This window comes from Gorilla gorilla, chromosome 5, assembly GCF_029281585.2.
Source record: "Gorilla gorilla gorilla isolate KB3781 chromosome 5, NHGRI_mGorGor1-v2.1_pri, whole genome shotgun sequence".
NCBI lineage: Eukaryota > Metazoa > Chordata > Mammalia > Primates > Hominidae > Gorilla > Gorilla gorilla.
In genome coordinates this window covers 113463262-113483131 of record NC_073229.2, presented here as the reverse complement: position 1 = coordinate 113483131, position 19870 = coordinate 113463262, and the positions used below count along the sequence as shown (strand labels likewise).

Genomic DNA, 19870 nt, shown 5'->3' with positions numbered 1-19870 from the left:
CAGGCCTCAGCAAATGCCTTTGGGGCCTTCCCACAGCTCTGACCTCGATCCACTGGGGCTATACCCTGCCCTGAGAAAAATGAGCAAATAAAGTTATACTAGCCACTACCTCATACCATATAAGAAAATTAACTCAAAATGGATCAAAGGCCTAAATGTAAGAGTTAAAACTATAAAATTCTTAGTAAACGTGACAATGGGATATGCAGTGGTTTCTTAAATATGATATCAAAAGCACAAGCAGGTCTGGCATGGTGGCTCAGGCCTATAATCTCAGCATTTTGGGAGGTGGAGGATCACTTGAGGCTGGGATCCTCCACTTGAAACCAGCCTGGGCAACATAGCAAGACCCTGTGTCTACAAAAAATTTAAAAAAAATTAGCCTGTAGCCCTAGCTATGCAGGAGGTGGAGGTGGGAGAATTGCTTGAACCCAGGAGTTTGAGGTTACAGCGAGCTATGATAGCACCACTGCACTCCAGCCTGGGCCACAGAGCAAGATCGTACCTCTTAAAAAAAAAACACACACACAAGCAACCAAAAAAAAAAGAAAATTATATTTCTTTAAATAAAAAACTCTTGTGTATCAAACAACACCATTAAGAAAGTGAAAAGACAACACAATGGGAGAAAATATTTGCAGATCACATATCTAATAAGGGACTTGTATCTGAAATATCTAAATAATTAACAATTCAGTAATAAAAAGGAAATAACCTGATTTTAAAATGGCAAATAATTTGAATAGAGATTTCTACAAAGAAGATATCCAAATGCCCAATAAGCACCTGAAAAGAAGCTCAACATCCTTAGTCATTAGGGAAATGCACATCAAAACCACAGTGATTCCAGTTTACACTCACAAGGATGGTCAGAACAAAAAAGCCAGATAGCAAGTGTTCGTGAGGATGTGGAGATATTGGAACTCGCATACATTGCTGGTGGGAAGGTAAAATGGTGCAGCCACTTTGAAAAGCAATTTGGCAGTTCCTCAAAAAGTTAAATATAAAGTTACCATATGACCCAGCAATTTCACTGCCACATATAATATCCAAAAGGAATGAAAACATTTACACACAACCTAGTACACAAATATTCATAGCAACATTATTTTTAATAGCCCAAAAGCAGAAACTCAAATGCCCAGCTGATGGATAAGCAATATGTTGTATCTATACATACAACATATTGTATGTATATGGAAATGGAATTGTATATCTATGGACATATTGTATGTCTATGGAAAATGGAATATTATGGCCATAAAAAAGAATGAAGTGCTGATATATGCTTCATTGATGAACCCTGGAAACATTATGCTGAGTGAATGAAATCAGATACAAAAGGCTGCATATTATATCATTCTAATTACATAAAATGTCTAGAATTAACAAATTCATAGAGACAGAAACTAGTGTTGGTTGCCAGGGGCTGAAGGGAATGGGAAAGGGGAATGACTTCTAATGGGTATGAGTCTTCTTTTAGGGGAGCTGCGTAACTGAATATTCCAAAAGCCACACATTAAAGGGGTGAGTTTATGGTATGTGAATGATATTTCAATAAAGTTGTGATTAAAAAAATAATTATACCATCCTACAATGGTTTTCTCCTGACTGTAATTACAATAATTGAACTATTGATAAAAGGGCTTTAAAGTAAAAAATTGGTAGGACCTAAAGTTGTCTACATGCAACAAAACAAATATTTATTGAAAACCACCACCTTAAGCTGCCTTTACAAAAATTATAACTGAGAAAATTATGACAGTAAAAGAGATCTGACCTGACTCTTATATCTTGCTTCTGACCTCCCAGCTGCCCTTGTTCATTCCTGAGCGTAGGTTAAACTAACTTTGGGAGGAACTTAGTTTATAGTTTAACTTTGAAACAAAGACAGTAACGGCCCTTTTCCAAAACAAGCCCTCTATCCACCAAATTATCTTGAAAAGCCACGATCGCTGAGTTTTCCAGGAGTCTGATTTGAGTAATAATAAAACTCCTGTCTTCCATACAGCCAGCTCTGCATGAATTGAACTCTTTATTCCAATTCCCCTGTCTTGATGAATTGGCTCTGCCTGGACAGTGCACAAGGGGAACTTGTTGGGTGATTACACATCCAGGCACAATCCTAGGGTTCAAGCCGGTCCTTTATAAGCTTATTCCAAATGGAAGTAAGGAAAAGAAAGATCCTTTGAACAAAATCTATGGAAAAGAACTTTAATAGGCCTCATGCCTCCCACTACTAAGGCTTCAGGAGGAGTAGGACTTTTAAACAAATTCCCTTGATAATCCTGAGGCGTGGTCAGATTTGGGAACCACTGAATTAGTCCCTGTAATGAATTACTCCCAGCCTCAAGTACCTATTTAACCCATTGTCATTTGGCTTCCTGCTGCATTTCACAAGTGAAACTGCATTTACGGAAGTCAGGAATGATGTGCTGTTGCCAGATCCAGTAACCTATTTTCTGCCTTTGCCTTGCTTGACTTCTTCACAGCACTGCATGTTGACTACCCTCCTCCTTGAAGCTCCTTCTTTGGTTTTCATAGTCAACTTCTTTTCTAGTTCTTCTTTAAGAAGAAAATAAAATTTTGGAACCTCCTAGATTTATTAAGCCACGGGGAAAAGTTAAGCCCTGGAAACTGACTCACAGCACATGGCTGTTTTTCCTCTCTGGTACATGACCATTACTTCCTGACCTTTGTGTTGAAATGTTATATGCTAACCAGACACCTCATTCTTCATTCAAACCTAGGCTAAATGACATTGGAAATGGAGACTCTTGTGATTGTTACCTCTTTGCAACAGAATGTTAAGCAACCCTCTTAGAGTGTAATCAATAGCAGCCAATCAAATCTTACACATGAGCCTTTGTAGAGGAAACGTAATTCTGTTCAACACCACCATTTTGTTTTGTTTTGTTTTGATTTGTATAAACAATCCTCATTTTTTCCCACACTTGGTGCAACTGATCACCATTCTTGGGTGTAGCTCTGCTTCCCTGATGGCCACCCTCATACTTTGCACTTGAATGAACTCTAACTGGATCCTGAGACTTTTCATTATTTTAGGTTGACATTTCTGTGCTTTTGTTCTGGCTGCTCCATCCATCCTTTAAGAGTGAAGATTCTCCAAGATTCTGTGCTTGAACTTTGACCTCTTATATGTCCCTGAAGATTTCATCCTTTCCTATAGCTAAACTACCACCTGCAAAATAAAAATAAAATCATTTTCAGGTCTTAGTCATGAATTTTTTGTCTAGGCCAATGTCTATAAGAGTTTTTCTAATGTTATCTTCTAGAATTTTTATGGTTTCAGGTCTTAGATTTAAGTCTTTGATCCATCTTGAGTTGATTTTTGTATAAGGTGAGAGATGAGGATCCAGTTTCATTCTTCTACATGTCACTTGCCAGTTTTCCCAGCACCATCTATTAAATAGGGTGTCCATTCCCCAATTTATGTTTTTGTTTGCTTTGTCAAAGACCAGTTGGCTGTATGTATGTGGCTTTATTTCTATGTTCTCTATATTGTTTTGTTAGTCTACATGCCTAATTTTATGCCAGTACCATGCTTTTTGGTAACTATAGCCTTGTAGTATAACTTGAAGTCTGGCAACGTGATGCCTCCAGATTTGTTTCTTTTGCTTAGGATTGCTTTGGCTATTTGGGCTCTTTTTTGGTTCCATATGAATTTGAGGATAGCTTTTTCTAATTCTGTGAAAAATGATGTTGGTATTTTGATGAGAATTGGATTGAATCTGTAGATTGCTTTGGGCAGTCTGGTCATTTTCACAATATTGATTCTTCCAATCCATGAGCATGGGTTTTGTGTTCCATTTGTGTCATCTATGATTTCTTTCAGCAGTGTTTTGTAGTTCTCCTTGTGGAGATCTTTTACCACCTTGGTTAAGTATATTCCTAGGTATTTTATTTTATTTTATTTTTATTTTTGCAGCTGTTGTAAAAGGGATTGAGTTCTTGATTTGATTTTCAGCTTGCTTGTTGTTGGTGTATAAAACTGTATGTTCTCATTTATAAGTGGGAGCTAAACTGTGAGTACCTAAAGGCATACAGGGTGATATAATGGACTTAAAAGAGACCTTGAAAGGGAAGGTTGGGAAGGGGGCTAGGGATAAAAATCTACTCGGGTGACAGGTGCACCAAAATCTCCGAATCTACCACTATATAATTCATCCATGTAACAAAAAATCACTTGTACCCCCAAAGCTATTGAAATAAAAATAAAAGAAAAATCCTAAGTGCCTGACTGAATGAACCCCTCTTGGCCAAGGTGACCCCAGAAAAACTTTAAAAACTATGTCTCCCAGCCATGGGAAGGTCAGTCATGCCTCACTGAACCCCCTTCCTCACTAACACTCACCAGCCTTTCCTAAGAGTTAAACAGAAACCAAACTTAGAAAGACAAAGAACACAAGACACTCCTTTGCTGACTTTAGCCAATTGCTTAATGCTGCAGGGGAACTTCCCTACCCTCCTGCAGTTTCCACACGACAACTGACATGGCATTCCTTCCTGATAAGTGACCACTGACCGCAGACTGGTTCTGCAGTTCTGTCCATGAAGGCTGCACACAAAGTACTTCTGTGTCTTCCGTTTCACCTTTTGAGGTATAGAGACTAATTTTGCTGCATTTTAACATTGTCTCCACCCTAACATGAAAATGGGACGTATGTGACACACATGTTTGCTTATCACCTGTGATCTCCTCTCATAAATATTCATAGCCCTCATATCCTGACAAATATGCATGCCTAGCCAATCCTCAAGTATAAAACTCCCATAACATGCTCCCTCCCTAGAAGTGCCTGCTTTCTGTCTCAGCCTGAGGCTTTGTTTCCCGGCCTGCAGGTTACAATTCTCTATAAGAAATAAATTTCTCCTTTCCAAACGTATGGGTCTCATGATTTTAAGTTGACATGCCATACCCTAATGCCTCTGTTGGGGGCAGAAAATGATTCAGCATGTTGCGTGCTTTGAAAATTGAAAGGCCTCAGAAAGAGGTCTCAAAAGCAAGGTCTCTCTCTGACCTTTCTCCCATATCCCTGTCTGCTCCTCTTTTTAAAAACACTTTTATCTTTGTATATATTTAGAGGGTACAAGTGCAGATTTCTTACATGCATATATATTGCTTAGTGGTGACATCTGGGCCTTCAGTGTACCCATCACCCAAATAGTGAACGTTGTATCCAATAGATAATTTTTCTGTTTTTTGTTTGTTTTTGAGACAACGTCTTTCTCTTGTTGCCCAGGCTGGAGTGCAATGGCGCAATATCAGCTCACTGCAACCTCTGCCTCCCGGGCTCAAGGGATTCTCCTGCCTCAGCTTCCCGAGTAGCTGGGACTACAGGCGCATGCTACCATGCCTAGCTAATTTTTTGTATTTATAGTTATATTTATTATAGAGATGGCATTTCACCATGTTGGCCAGGCTGGTCTCGAACTCCTGACCTCAGGTGATTCACCCACCTCGGCCTCCCCAGGTGGTGGGATTACAGGCGTGAGCCACCATGCCTGGCCTCCAATAGGTAATTTTTCAACCCTCACCCCCCTTCCACCCTTCCACATTTTGAAGTCTCCAGTATCTATTATTCTACTCGGTATGTCCATGTATACCCATTGTTTAGCTCCCACTTATATAACATGCAGTATTTAACTTTCTGTTTCTAAGTTATTTCACTTAGGATCATGGCCTCCAGTTCTATCCATGTTGCTGCAAAAGATGTTATTTCATTCTTTTTCATGTCTAAGTAGCATCCCATGGCATAAATAGATACCTTATTTTTTTCCATCCAATCCTTTGTTGATGGACACTTAGGTTGATTCTGTATCTTTGGTATGGAAGTTGCCTCCTTAGTGCAGGAGGCAGCACATCAGTCTCATGTCTTTGCTATCATAAATAGTGCAGTGATAAACATATTGTAAGAGTTAAAGAAAAAGGAAAGAAACATGAAAAGTGGCTCAACAGTCAAAGACAGGTTTGTTTTGGAGAATAAACCTGAGAGGGGCTTCTGGCCGATTTTTGGTCAGGAGTGTTCTCTCTTACAGACTAAGGATATTTAAGGGTTTAGGAAGAGGGGAGCTTATCGTAGGTTCAGAGTGTTTCTATGTGAGGAAAAGGTTACTGTGGGGTTGAAATGTCTCTGGTTAGAGAGGAAGCTATCTCCGGGTTGGCATGTTCCTGGTTGGAGCAGGTTTATCTTAGGGGTTGGAATGTTTCTGGTTATTCTGACGTTAGCCATTAGGCTGATGTTTTGGGGCTGGATTTAGGCAGTTTTGTTTTGTTTTTTAATCAAGGGAAATTTAAAATGGTGGTGTTTGTCCAAGATGGTGAAGCTCCTGCTCTGTTACATATGAGTGCAGGTATCTTTTTGATGTCTTTTGGGTATATACCTAGTAGTGGAATTGCTGAATTGAATAGTTGTTCTATTTTTAGTTCTTTGAGAACTATCCATTCTGTTTTCCATAGAGGTTGTACAAATTCACATTCCCACCAACAGTGTATAAGTATTCCCTTTTCTCTGCATTCTCGTGAACATCTTTTGTTTTTAGACTTTATAATAATAGCCATTCTGACTAGTGCAAAATGGTACCTCATTGTGGTTTTAATTTGCATTTCTATGATGGTTAGTGATGTTGAGCATTTTATTTTATATGCTTGTTGCTGCTTGTGTGTCTTCATTTGAAAAATGTTCTTGTCCTTTGCCCACTTTTTAATGGAGTTACTTGTTTTTGTTGTTGTTGTTGTTGAGATCTGGATATTAGTTCTGGATTTGTAGATTCTGGATATTAGCCCTTTGATGCATAGTTTGCAAATATTTTTTCTTACTCTATGGGTTGTCTGTTTACTCTGTTGATTGTTTCTTTTGCTGTGCAGGAAGCTTCTGAGTTTAGTTAGGCCCCGTTTGTCTATTTTTGGTTTTGTTGCACTGGCTTTTAAGGACTTGGTCATAAATTATTTGCCCAGGCCAATGTCCAGAAGAGTTTTTCCTAGGTTTTCTTCTAGATTTTTATAGTTTCAGGTTTTATGTTTAGGTATTTAATCCATCTTGAGCTAATTTTTGTATACTGAGAGGTATGTGTCTCGTTTTATTATTCTGCATATGGCTATCCAGTTTTCCCAGCACCATTTATTGAAAACAGTGTCATTTCCCCAGTGTGTATTTTTGTTGGCTTTGTCAAAGATCAGTTGGTTGTAGGTATGTGGCTTTATTTCTGGATTGTATATTCTGTTCCATTGATCTATGTGTTGATTTTTATATCAGTATTATGCTGCTTCGGTTACTACAGCCTTGTAGCATAATTTGAAGTCAGGTAAAACCTCCAGCTTTGTTCTTTTTGCTTAGGATTGGTTTGGCTATTCAGGCTTTTTTTGATTCTATGTGAATTTTAGAATTTTTTTTTTCTAATTCTGTGAAAAATTATTTTGGTAATTTGATAGGGAATGCATTGAATCTGTAGATTGCTTTGGGCAGTATGGCCATTTCAATGATATTGATCCTGCCAATCCATGAGCATGGGATGTTTTGTCATTTTTGTTTGTGTCATCTAGGATTTCTTTCATAAGTGTTTTGTAGTTCTTAAAGAGATCTTTCACCTCCTTGGTTAAATATATTCCTAGGTATTTTATTTTATTTTTTTAGCTATTGTAAAAGAGATTGCCTTCTTAATTTGGTCCTTGGCTAGATCTTTACTGGTGTGTGGGAACACTACTGATTTCTGTACATTAATTTTGTACTGTGAAACTTTACAAAATTCATTTATCAAATCTAAGAGGGCTTTTATGGAGTTTTTTAAAATTTTTCATCATCCTCCATGGTTGGATTTTGTGGCGTTTTTAGGGTTTTCTAGAAACAAGATCATATCATCAGCAAATATGGATAATTTGACTTTCTCTTTTCCAATTTAGAAGTTTTTTATTTCTTTCTCTTGCCTGATTGGTCTGGTGAGGACTTCCAGTACTATATTAAATAAGAGTGGTGAAAGTGGGCATCCTTGTCTTCTTCCACTTCTTAGAATGTTTTCAACTTTCCCCCATTAAGTATGATGTTGGCTGTGGGTTTGTCATATATGAGCTTTATTATGTTGAGATATCTTCCTTCTATGCCTAGTTTGTTGAGAATTTTTATGATGAAGGGATGCTGAATTTTATCGAACACTTTCTCTGCATCTATTGAGATGACCACATAGTTTTCCTTAATTCTGTTTATGTGATGTATCATGTTTATTGACTTGTGTATGTTGAACCATCCTTGTATCCTTGGGATAAATCCTACCTCATCATGGTGTATAAACTTTTTGATGTGCTGTTGTTTTCAATTTGTGGTATTTTGTTGAGGATTTTTTGCATCTATATTCATTGGGAATATTGGTCTGTAGTTTTTTTTTGTTGTTGTTGTGTCCTTGTCTGGTTTTGGTATCAGGGTGATTCTGGTCCCATAGAATGAGTTAGGGAGAATTCCCTCCTCCTTGATTTTTTGGAATAGTTTCAGGAGGATTGGTTTTAGTTCTTTGTATGTTTGGTAGAATTTGTCTGTAAATCCATCTGGTCCTGGACTATTTTTGTTTTTGGGAGATTTTTTTTTTATTACTGATTCAATCTTGCTACTTGCTATTGGTCTGTTCAGGAGGTCTATTTCTTCCTGGTTCAATCTCAGGAGATTATGTGTTTCCAGAAGTGTATTCATTTCCTCTAGGTTTTCTAGTTTGTGAGCATAAAGCTGTTCATAACAGACTCTGATGATCTTTTGTATTTCTGTGGTATCACTTGTAATGTCTCCCTTTTCATTTCTGATTGTGTTTATTTGGAGCTTTTCTCTTCTTTTCTTGGTTAGTCTAGCTAGTGGTTTGTCAATTTTCTTTATATTTTCAAAAAAACAACTTTTTTTTGTTGATCCTTTGTATCGTTTTATTGGTCTCTATTTCATTTAGTTCTGCTCTGATCTTTGTTATTCCTTTTATTCTGCTAACTCAGGGTTTGGTTTCTTCTGCTTTTCTCATTCCTTGAGGTGCCATAGGAGTTTGTTAGTTTGTGATCTTTCTACTTTTTTGATATGGACATTGAATACTGTAAATTTCTCTCTTAGCACTGCTTTTGTTATATCCCACAGGCTTTGGTATGCTGTACTTTTTTTCATTTCAAAAAATTTTTAAATTTCTGTCTGAATTTCTTTGTTAACCTACTGATTGGTCAGGCTCTCTGCTCTTCTTTCACAAAGAACTGGGAGGGACTCTCTGGAATTTCCCTATCTAAGAAAGTTTAAATGCACTTAAGACCCCCTACCTAGGGATCTCACAAAATAACCAGGAAAAATCAACCATCTGAGAAGAGAAGAGACTGGGAGTCCTCACTGCACCCAGATAGACTTTTCATCTAGTCTTCTGAGGGCAGCTTTAAGAGATTACCTGTTGGACTTTATCTGTATAAGACAACTTTAGTTCCTGTGCAGCTCCACCCCTCACTTTCCTCCTGGGTCCATTCATCCTCCCTAATGATTTACTGTCCCTCAAAAGAATTGCCTACATCCCCCATCTCTTCCTTATGAAAAAGGGTATATAAATGTCTGTACCATGCTGGGTAATTGGGTAATAATGATGTGTTTTTCCTCCATGCATGTTAATAAATCTGTATGCCTTTTCCCCTATTAATCTTCCTTTTGTCAGTTGATTTTTTGGTGATCCTCCATGGGGCAAAGGGAAAACTTTCACTTGGTCTCTACAGCTCCAGATCTATTTCTATAGTCTAGAAATAGAACTAGACTTTCTCCTGAACTCCAGGCTCATGCTCTAGCTTCCTTTTTTTTTTTGGAGACAGAGTCATGCTCTGTTGCCCAGGCTGGAGTGCAGTGGTGTGATCTTGGCTCACTGCAGCCTCTGCCTCCCAGGTTCAAGTGATTCTCCTGCCTCAGCCTCCTGAATAGCTGGGATTAACAGGCACATACCACCACACCTGGCTAATTTTTGTATTTTTAGTAGAAATGGGGTTTCACCACGTTGACCAGGCTGGTCTTGAACTCCTGACCTCAGGTAATCCACCTGCCTCTGCCAAAGTGCTGGGATTACAAGTGTGAGCCACCGTAGAATTCTTGATATTATTGTTGACTTTTCTCTCTCTCACCTTCTACTCTATCTGCACAGGCACCAAATGTATGCTACCGCAGAACTAACTTGAGTATCTCACTCTTCTGTCTTCCTTTCTCTTCTTCCTTCTTCGCTTCCCTCAGAGCAGGACCTTATTCTCTTTTGTCATCATAAGTTCCCTGATTCGACTGATCCCAATTAGGAATTATTTCAAAAATAAAGTGGATCATGCCATCTCACTTTGCTTAAGGGAATCAAAGAGCTTCTTTTGATTCTGTCATTTATACATAGTAAAATCCCAATTCTGTTTCACTTACAGCTATCCCACCTCCTGATCTCTGTCCTCATCTCCCTATGTTTCTACCATGAAATTTTCCATTGCCAGGACATACCAAGCAATGAGTAGTTTTTAAACATATTCTATTTTGTTCAGTAGGTTAGACATAACCACATGTATCTCTACAATTCTAATATGCTTAATTCCATATCCCAGGATAGGAATAAAGCCTAATTTATGATTGATTTTATACATTTTAGGGTTAAAGGCCAAAGTTAATTTAATGCTTATGGTAGGAAGAAAAGCTTACATAATCATGAATTCTTTGATTAATGCCATCCTTGAAACTAAAAACGTATTTTATGCTTTGATGTTTTCACTGGAAAAAGTTGATCTATATTTGTGAGAAAGGAAGTATTCTTGCTCATAGGCAAAGCATATTCTCTTAGCTCCATAAATAAATCAACCCTAAGGAAACAGGTCATTCATGTTTACTCAGCATTTCCTGAACACATTTATGTACCCATCTAAATGTCCACCAAGTCCTCTCTGCAAATCTACTTGGAATCCGAGCTGACCCCCTGGTGGATGGGACAGACTGGTTTTATGCAGCCAGAAGATGGACCAATAATCTCAGCACAAAGCTGCCATGTTCAAGAGATTTAATTTTTTATATAACAGCTTTAGCCAAAGCTATTCTAGGATTCAGTGGAAGCAGAATTTCATGAGGACAAACTTCTTGACTAATGGCCAATCACTAATCAGCAGGGAGGGCAAAGCCTGGTGTTTTGTGTCATGGCCCGGAGTGGAGGGGGTGAGTGGGGCGTCAGTATCAAATAGTAAATCGGGACAACTAGCCTGGCCAGCCTTGCCCTCACAGCCCCTCAGAGCAGCCCGTCAGGAGGCAGCAGATGGATCAATGGTCAAGCCAGGGGGGATTTGCTCTGCCACAGGCTACTGGAAAGCAGCTTTTTGCCTCTCAGACGTCCACAAAATGCCTTATTTTACAAGACTCATTTTGTTCTTGTTTTGCTTGATGGTTCTCGTGGAGAGCAGAAAACCCAAGAGGAAGCGATGGACAGGGCAGATGGAAATGCCCAAGCCAAGGTAAAGTCATAGGTGGGAAAGGAGGGAGGTTACCCTGCATAGTAGCAGCAGCAGTGGCACAGTGGGACGGCTCCCCAGGGGGCTACAGGTCCTATTGAGATATCGCCCTATGAGAACCCAGCTACTTCGCTGAACGCAGCCTCTCCCTGGGCACACATACTCTACGTGTCACAAGCATTGAGAGCAGAACTAGACTGGGGTGAGCCTTCCATTCGGATGCCTGCGTTCAGCCAAAGCATTTTGATTTGAGGCAGATATAAATAGTTGGAGACGTAGTGGGTAAAATCATTCTTTGTACAAATCACATTGTGCTGCTTTGTTTCTCAGGGTTACAACCGATGACCTGCTAAATAATTACACTCAAGTATTTTGGGGAGAACTGTATATAGGAACCTAGCCTGAACTATTAAGAAAAAAATGCATACGGGAGTTGTCTTCCTTAAATTATTTGCCAGAGAATAACTTTATAATGATATTGGGTTTCATTTTACTGTTTTGAATCTTAGAAGAGGTGTTCAGAAATTTGCTTAATTATCAGAAATATATGTGTGAACAACAGTGAATGCAATTTCATGATGTAATGGAGACATTCCCAAGAAATAGTGGCCCAGGATCTGCATTCAAAATCATTACATTACAAATCTAAGTTCCTTAGGAAGTTTATTTTGAACTGACATACGAAGCATCATACTCCAGGCCTGAAGTAGACATAAGGACTGTTAGACATGGAGATAAGAAAAGAACAAGCAGCTAAGATATAAACACCATGTGTGGCATGTTACACATTTATTTTCCATTCTACTAAGCATCAGATAAACTAGTGGTTTTGAATATAAATTAATATCTTGAGGCACATTTTCTAGGTCAGTCCCCAAACATTTTTGAACATGCGCTGCTGTCAATGACAAGTTTTTGAAACTGTACCTCTAATACATGCATATTTACTTACAAATCACATACATGTGATGTTATAAATATGTATGTTAAAGTTTAATTGATTTCTTATTTTTAGAAAAAAAAAAAAACCCCTGAATATAAATAAGAGTTACAGCCTCTACTTCCAGTATCCCAGTGGCAACTGCTGCTCTGGGAGAGGTTATTACTCTCTTTTGTTTATTTGTTTGTTTGTTTTTTGAGATGGACTCTCTGTCACCCAGGCTGGAGTGCAGTGGCGCAATTTGGCTCACTGCAACCTCCACCTCCCAGGTTCAAGTGATTCTCCTGCCTCAGCCTCCCGAGTAGCTGGGATTATAGGCGTGCACCACCATGCCTGGCTAATTTTTGTATTTTTAGTAGAGACAGGGTTTCACCATGTTGGCCAGGCTGGTCTCAAACTCCTGACCTCAAGTGATCCACCCACCTTGGCCTCCCAAAGTGCTAGGATTACAGGCAGGAGCCACCATACGCAGCCTATAATTACTCTCTCTGGAGCCTAGTCCCACTCAGCGGAAGGCAAACAGATCAAAACCCTCCAGAACGATGGGAAAGAGGCCCTGCTCTGAACAACCCATGCGGGTTGGGTTGCCAGAACCATAGGCTGTTAAACTGGAAGGAGCCTCAGATGTCATCGGCCCAGCAAGTCCCCTGAACTCTAATTTTGGGAAACGTGAATGGCTGTTGAGTGAAATGGGGTTCCAGGGCCACCAAAACGTGGAAAACCCTGGTTTAGACCATTTTCAACAGATGTCTCTACAGCAGAACTTTTAGAACCTTTGTTATGCAAATAGGCACTGTGAGAATCTTGAAGAGAGGGATAAATTATGCAGGGCTTCTCAGAAACAACTAAAAAATCCACAGTTTTTTGGACTGTCTTCTGGGATTCCTACTCCATGGAGCACACACTGGGAAACTGTCCAAATCAACTCATTTGACAGATGCTGAAATGGCTCAGGGGCATGAGTAAGTCACACAGCCTGCTAGTGGCTTCCCAACACTAGAATGTAGGTTCCTGATTTACTTAGACTGGAGGAAAATGTGTTCAAAACTGTCTATTCTGTAAGAACTGGGGTTCAGCACAAGTCCCTTGGGGTGCCCAGGGACCCCACTCAGCAGCCTGGGCTTGGCAGCACCTCCCTCTCACTTTTCCTCAGAAGTCCACAGTCTCATTGCCAAACCCGCGCATGAGCCTGGGCACAGCTGGGCTCTGACTCTTAGCGGGGAGGAGGCTTTGTTGAAATCCAGCCCATGAGGTGTTAAAGTGGGAAAAGATGAACACATACGTTTCAAGGAAGTAAAATATTTATTGAACTGAGGCTGGGGGAAAAGGACAGGGAATGCGGTTCTGGGCCTTTCTGCATCCATGAGAATGCACACACAGTCAGACAGTCAACAGGGTGACGCCTCCTTGTGAACATTTCAGCCAAGCCTCTGACAATTTATTTTTCCAAATTACTTTCATTATTGACACGCGTGTCAAGCTATACGAACAAATAAGAAAATGACCAGACCCCTTCTGATTACAGTCTTAGAGTGCTTTCTCTCTTTAGGATTGCTCCTTTTCTTAGAAGTCCTGTTCACACACACGGTCACACTCACACCCATACCACATGCCACATGTGTGGCTTCATGGGCACACACTATGCACATGGTCACCCTCACACATGCACACTGTGAAGACTTCTTTGAACCTGGAAGCCTTCCCTGCCTCACCCCGGCCAAGGCATGCACACAGAACAATGATTCTGCCCAGCAGCTGCTTTTACAAAGACCAGCACCTGTTTTCTGCTACTTTGTGTCTCTGTGTACTAAATGGCTGCAGAGTGAGTCTGTTTCCTCTTGGCTGTTACTGGTTTTGTTCTGTTCTCCCAGCTCTCAGCCTTCCAACTTTATTCCTACTCCTCCTGGCCTGCTGCCAAAGTTGGCCTCCTGACCACACAATTGCCCTTCTTTCTTGCCAAGGGAGGCACTTCTCCCTTGAGAGCTGACCAATAAACCAGACTCTGGGCTGTGCCCTGGACAGTACTGTCAGGCCCCTGCAGGTCTCAACGTGGAGCCCCCTCTGTAGCTTCCTTCTCTATCTGCTGCCTCCTCAGTACCCCTACCTCGGCCATCCTTCCCGGGTCTGCAGTGGTTCTGTTCCGCTGGAGGCAGGAGCAGCTTTGCTTTCCAGCCACACAGTGACCCTCATCCACTGCTGACAGTCTTGGCAAAGGAAAAGGAGTTGGGAATTCAGGAAAATCAGGTTCAGACCTTGGTTCTGCTGCCATCTAGCGTATATGGCCATGTTTCCTGCTCTCTCTGAACCTCCGTTTCTCCAGCTGAAAAGCGGGGTGGTGAGCCCTTCCCCATGGGGATGATGTGAAGATGGGGTGAGGTCTGCCTAACGTCCTGCAGTTCAGGGCCTGCACAGGGAGGAGGGGCATCCACGAACACCTGGTTATCCTGGTTGCTGTTATTGCCAAAAAACCACAACACGGTGACATCAGCCCTGCTTCCAAAGTCATAGTGGATCCATTTTTCTTCTTCCCTCACCCCTCACCCAAAGGCCGGGTTTGAGGTTCCATGAAGGTCCTGGCTGCCCTGCCATGGGTGGGTGGGGGCTCAGGAAGGAGTCTAGGGTCTGAGGGCTGAGACTGTGTGGGCCATCTCCTGTGAAAGGATGAATGGAGGGCATATGGCTCATACAAATAGCCCAAGGCTCAGGATCTTAGTGGCTTGATCTCTTAAAAAAAACTCTGGGCCCTCAATGGCAGTGGGATTTAAATCTCTCTCTTGTTGGGGTGGGTGGCTTTCTGGGACTTCTGCTCTCCTAAGCCTTTTCCTAAATGGATGTAAAACTGTGCTGACCAGGAGGGATTTACTCCCTGTGAGTCAGAGCGGCAGTGAGCCGGCTGCACTTATGGTTTAATGTCTATGATCTGCTAAGCCCTCGGGCTGAGCTCTTCATCTGCCTTCCGGAGGCGTCTTTCATGGGGCGTCTGCACATGGCCCCTCACATGGTCACTGCCCAGAGACCCAGGCCTGGTTCCACTTGACTCCTGGAGGCAAGGCTTGAGGAAGAGATCAGTGTGTGTGTGAAAGCTCCTTGGCAGCACCCAACCATGACTACACATGGCTTAAGGGGACTGGACAGTCCCGTATTTCAGCCACAGGGGAGGAAGTTAAATTGGGCTTTCCTCTTTGACCTGTGAAGCTATAATAGGCTTGTCTAAAAGCGAATCTTATCATAGCTTCCTCTTCCATCTGCCTAACACTCTTCATTGTCTTCCCATTGCCTTTGGATAAAGACAGAATTCTTAACATGACTCTCAAGGCTCTGCCTGGCCTGGCCTCTGCTTGTCCCTGCAGCTTCATTCTCTTCATTCATTCCCACCACTCCCCCCACCCCCTCCCGCTTCTCATCTAATGCTCACTCATTCTTCAACCTACGCCACTTCAAACTGAGTGCGGCCCAGACCAAACTATGCATGCATTGAGTTCAGATGCCTATAGGATACTCAATTAGGGATGCTGAGTTAGGAATCAGATATAAAGGTTGAGAGTAGAGGGTAGGGATTTAAGAACATCAGCATATTGATGACAATTTAAGCCATCAACTTAGGTGAGTCTGCCAAAGAGAGGGTAGAGAGAGAAGATGGCTGGGACAAGGTCCTGGGGACACTGACATTTAAGGGATGGGCTGAAGAATAGGGGGATGCTGCAGTGGAGAAGCGCCTGTCAGAGAGGTAGGAGGAAAACCAGAGTACTTTGTTCTGAAAGACACAGTTTCCGGCAGAAGCAGGGACCTTCCTGTCTGCAGCTGTGGAGAAGCCAGACCTCAGCAAGAACACCTGTAGGACCAGGGGTTGGGCGTAAGTAGGCAAGAGGGCTTGGAGTGAGGCAGTGCCAGCAGCCTGTGGAAGATGGCTATTTGGAAGAGTTAATTATTTACTGAGGGGGAAATAAATTTTTTTTTAGGTGGAACAGTGAGGATTTTTAGGGCAATGAAACTATTCTATATGATACTATAATGGTGGATACACATCATTATACATTTGTCCAAACCCAGAGAATATCAACACTAGGCTGAGGATGATGTCTTACGCCTGTAATCCCAGCAGTTTGGGAGACTGCAGCAAGAAGATCTCTTGAGGTCAAGAGTAACATAGTGAGACCCTGTCTCTACCAAAAAAAAATAATAATAATAAAAAAAAGATTAGCCAGGCATGGTGGCATGTGCCTGTTAACCCCAGCTGCTCAGGAGGCTGAGGTGGGAGGATCACTTGAGCCCAGGAGTTTGAGGCTGCAGTGAGCTACAATTGCACAACTACACTCCAGCCTGGGTAACAGAGCAAGACCCTGTCTCTAAAAATAATAATAAGAAGAAGCAGCAGCATGGGTGCTAATGCTAATGCTGTGTCAATGCAGGATTATCAATTGTAACAAATGCACCAACCCAGGGGGTATGCTGATAATGGGGAGGCCATGCATGTTTAGGGGCAGAGGGCATATAGAAACTCTATACCTTCTGCTCAATTATGCTGCAAACCTAAAATTACTCTAAAAAAAAGTCTTAAACATTTTTTTAAAAAAGGAAATGTTTAAATAATATAACCAACACACCTATATTGCCATCATTTTCAATGCATTTTGCATGAATTGAGAGCTAGAGGAAGATGTGGAGTTTAGATGGATTTTCTGCTTAGTTGTAATTCCAGGTGGGAGAGCCTAGAATCCAGTTTGAATACTGGTGGGAATGAGCCAAGAAAGGGGGAGAAGCTGAGGAAGCTGTGGGGAGGGGGCATGAGGGCAGGGTTCAAAGGACTCTGTGAGAAGGGGCATTAGGCACTTCTGCTGAGCCTCAGTTACCTCACCACCTACACGTCTGGAGGATGTGCAAATAGGGCAGGACAATGTGGAAGGCAGCAGCGGGGTGGAAGGACAAGAGGGTGGGTGAGTTTGGAAAGCAGATGTGAGAGTGGCTGAGTGAGATGGCTGCCAAATGGGAGGCTGTCCTCATGCAAGTCAGGCTCTCCTCAGGACATTTGCTCTGCTGTTTTCTCAGAATTACTTGCTTCAGGTCCTCTCATGACTCCCTCCCTCCCTCCCTCCAGGACTCAGAAGAATCACCAGTCACCTCATCTAAACAGCCCTCTATTCCAACCCATAGCTCTCTATTCCTTACCCTACTTTGTCACGTGATTTATCTGTCCACTGGTTTATCGTCCACCTCCCCGACTAGGTTGGAAGCCCTGTGAGGACCGTGAATAGATGCCCTCCCCATGGCTCGGGCAGTGCCTGCACAGAGTAGGGGCTCTGTAGAAACGTAGATGCTCTATAAAAATATGTTGCACAAATCAATTTGAGTCTAGGAATTGGGGAACTGTGTGACCAGGGTGTGAGACAACTGTCTGTGTGGATGTTGACATCCTCAAGGTGGATGGGAGGAACTAAATGGAGAGAAAGAGAAGCAGGTTGTTCCTGAGCCCTCACGGGGGTGAGGAAATGACTGGGAGGTCTGGGGCAGTGAGAAGCTGGGCCAGGCAGTGGTAGGAGTAGTGCTGTAAATCGGAAAGCCCTGGCTTATAGGCGAATCTGGGGCGGGCAGGCTAACTTTTATACTAGCACCAAACAAAACTTTGGTGATTATGGAAATGTTATTTATTTATTTAATTTTTTTTTTTATTATCACACTACACTGAGGTAATGGAAAGATTATATAGCTGCACTGTTCAGTACAGTAGCAACCAGCTGCATGGGGCTATCGAACACATATGTGTGGCTAGTATAATGGAAAAACCGAACAGTCATTTATTTAGCTTTCATTAATTGAAATAGCCATATGTGTCTAGTGGCCACTTTATTGATCAGTGCAGCTTTAGACCTCCCACTGAATTATGCCATCTGGGCAGAGCCAGTGAGGAATGAAACTTAAGGATTTCATAAGAGGATGCCTCCAAGTTCAGAACCTCCAGAGAGGAAATCATCACTTTCCTCTTACAGAGTTTAAACAGGAAACACACCTGTTGCCCTCAAAAGTGAATGGAGGCCGAGCGCGGTGGCTCATGCCTGTAACCCCAGCACTTTGGGAGGCCAAGGCAGGTAGATCACCTGAGGGCAGGAGTTCGAGACCAGCCTGACCAACATGGTGGTCCCGTCTCTACTAAAAATACAAAAATTAGCTGGGTGTGGTGGCGGGTGCCTGTAATTCCAGCTACTCGGGAGGCTGAGGTAGGAGAATCACTTGAACCCAGGAGGCAGAGGTTGCAGTGAGCCGAGATCTCACCATTGAACTCCAGTCTGGCGACAGAGCAAGACTCCATCTCAAAAAAAAAAAAAAAAAAAAAAAAAAAAAGTGAATGAAGTTTGACAAGAACAGGGAGGAAAACAGAGGTATATGTAAATAAACAACAAACACTCAAAACCAAATCTCCATTGATTTCTAAAAACCTTCAATATGCTGCACATAACAGAGTCACAGGCCCTGAGGGCTCTGGTTTCTTCAGCAGGTGAGTTAGCAGTTCCTCACTTGCTACTACTAAGTTGTCAGCACCAACAGGTGCCCTGGGCAGCTCTCAGGACATTGCCAAAGGCATTAGATTAAGGCTTATCCTAGCGGTTCTCAAATGTTGCTCTACCTTGGAATCATCCAAGAGCTTTAACAAATTTCCAGTGCTGAGACCTCCATCTCAACCAGTCAAATTCAAATCTCTAGGGCTGGGATTTAGGCATCATTGGTTTTAATATCTCCCCAGGTGATTACAATCTGTAGCTAAGTTTGAGAATCATAGGTCTAGCCAACATAACACAAAGCCACATAGAGTTTATTATCATTAAGGTATTCCAAGATCTAAAAATGCTAAGTTTGGAATGACTGTGATTCTTAGCCTTGATTGCATGGGAATAGCTGGGGAATTCACCCCAGAGAGGTGAATTTGGTTGTTCTGGGGTACAGCCTGGGCATCAGGGTTTTTAAAAGCCACTTGAGATGATTCTAAAGTGTGGTTAAGGCTGAGAAGCATCTGGGTTACAGATGATGTTGACCAAATGTACTAGAATGGAATTGGTTTAAATTTCTCCTAGAAGTTGTTTGTGTGGTCATGTTGCTACCTTTATTGAATGCCTGCTACATGCCGGGCATTGTGCCAAGTGCAATGGACACAGAGATAAACCCTAGCCTAACGCTCTTAGAAGGCTAAGTGAGACATGTACACAAAGTAACTTCAGTGCCAGGCACAAACCAAAAGCCTGTAAGAGGAACAGGTAATGTACTGTGGATTAGCCTGGCTGTGTGAAGGTTCCTTCTCTTCCTCCTTTTTCCTTCTTTCCATCTTTTTTCTTTTTTTCTCTTTCCTTCTTTCTTTTCTCTCTCTCTCTCTCTTTTTTTTTTTTTTGTTTAGTAATAACTGTCAGCAGACAATTGCCTTAGAACATTTTGGATCTGACTGCTTTCGTGTGCAGTTGTGGTGAAGAAAA

General features: G+C 41.7%; 1 protein-coding gene across 1 annotated transcript in view; it reads left to right on the top strand.

Moving 5' to 3' along the window:
• The first annotated feature begins 11229 nt into the window (after positions 1–11229).
• Positions 11230–19870, top strand: part of GABRR2 (gamma-aminobutyric acid type A receptor subunit rho2) — a 57590-nt gene continuing 48949 nt past the window's right edge. Inside the window, exon 1 of the mRNA XM_004044403.4 lies at positions 11230–11476. Coding sequence (XP_004044451.4) covers positions 11289–11476 — 188 coding nt within the window. The 5' untranslated portion in view covers positions 11230–11288. The remainder of the gene's footprint in view (positions 11477–19870) is intronic.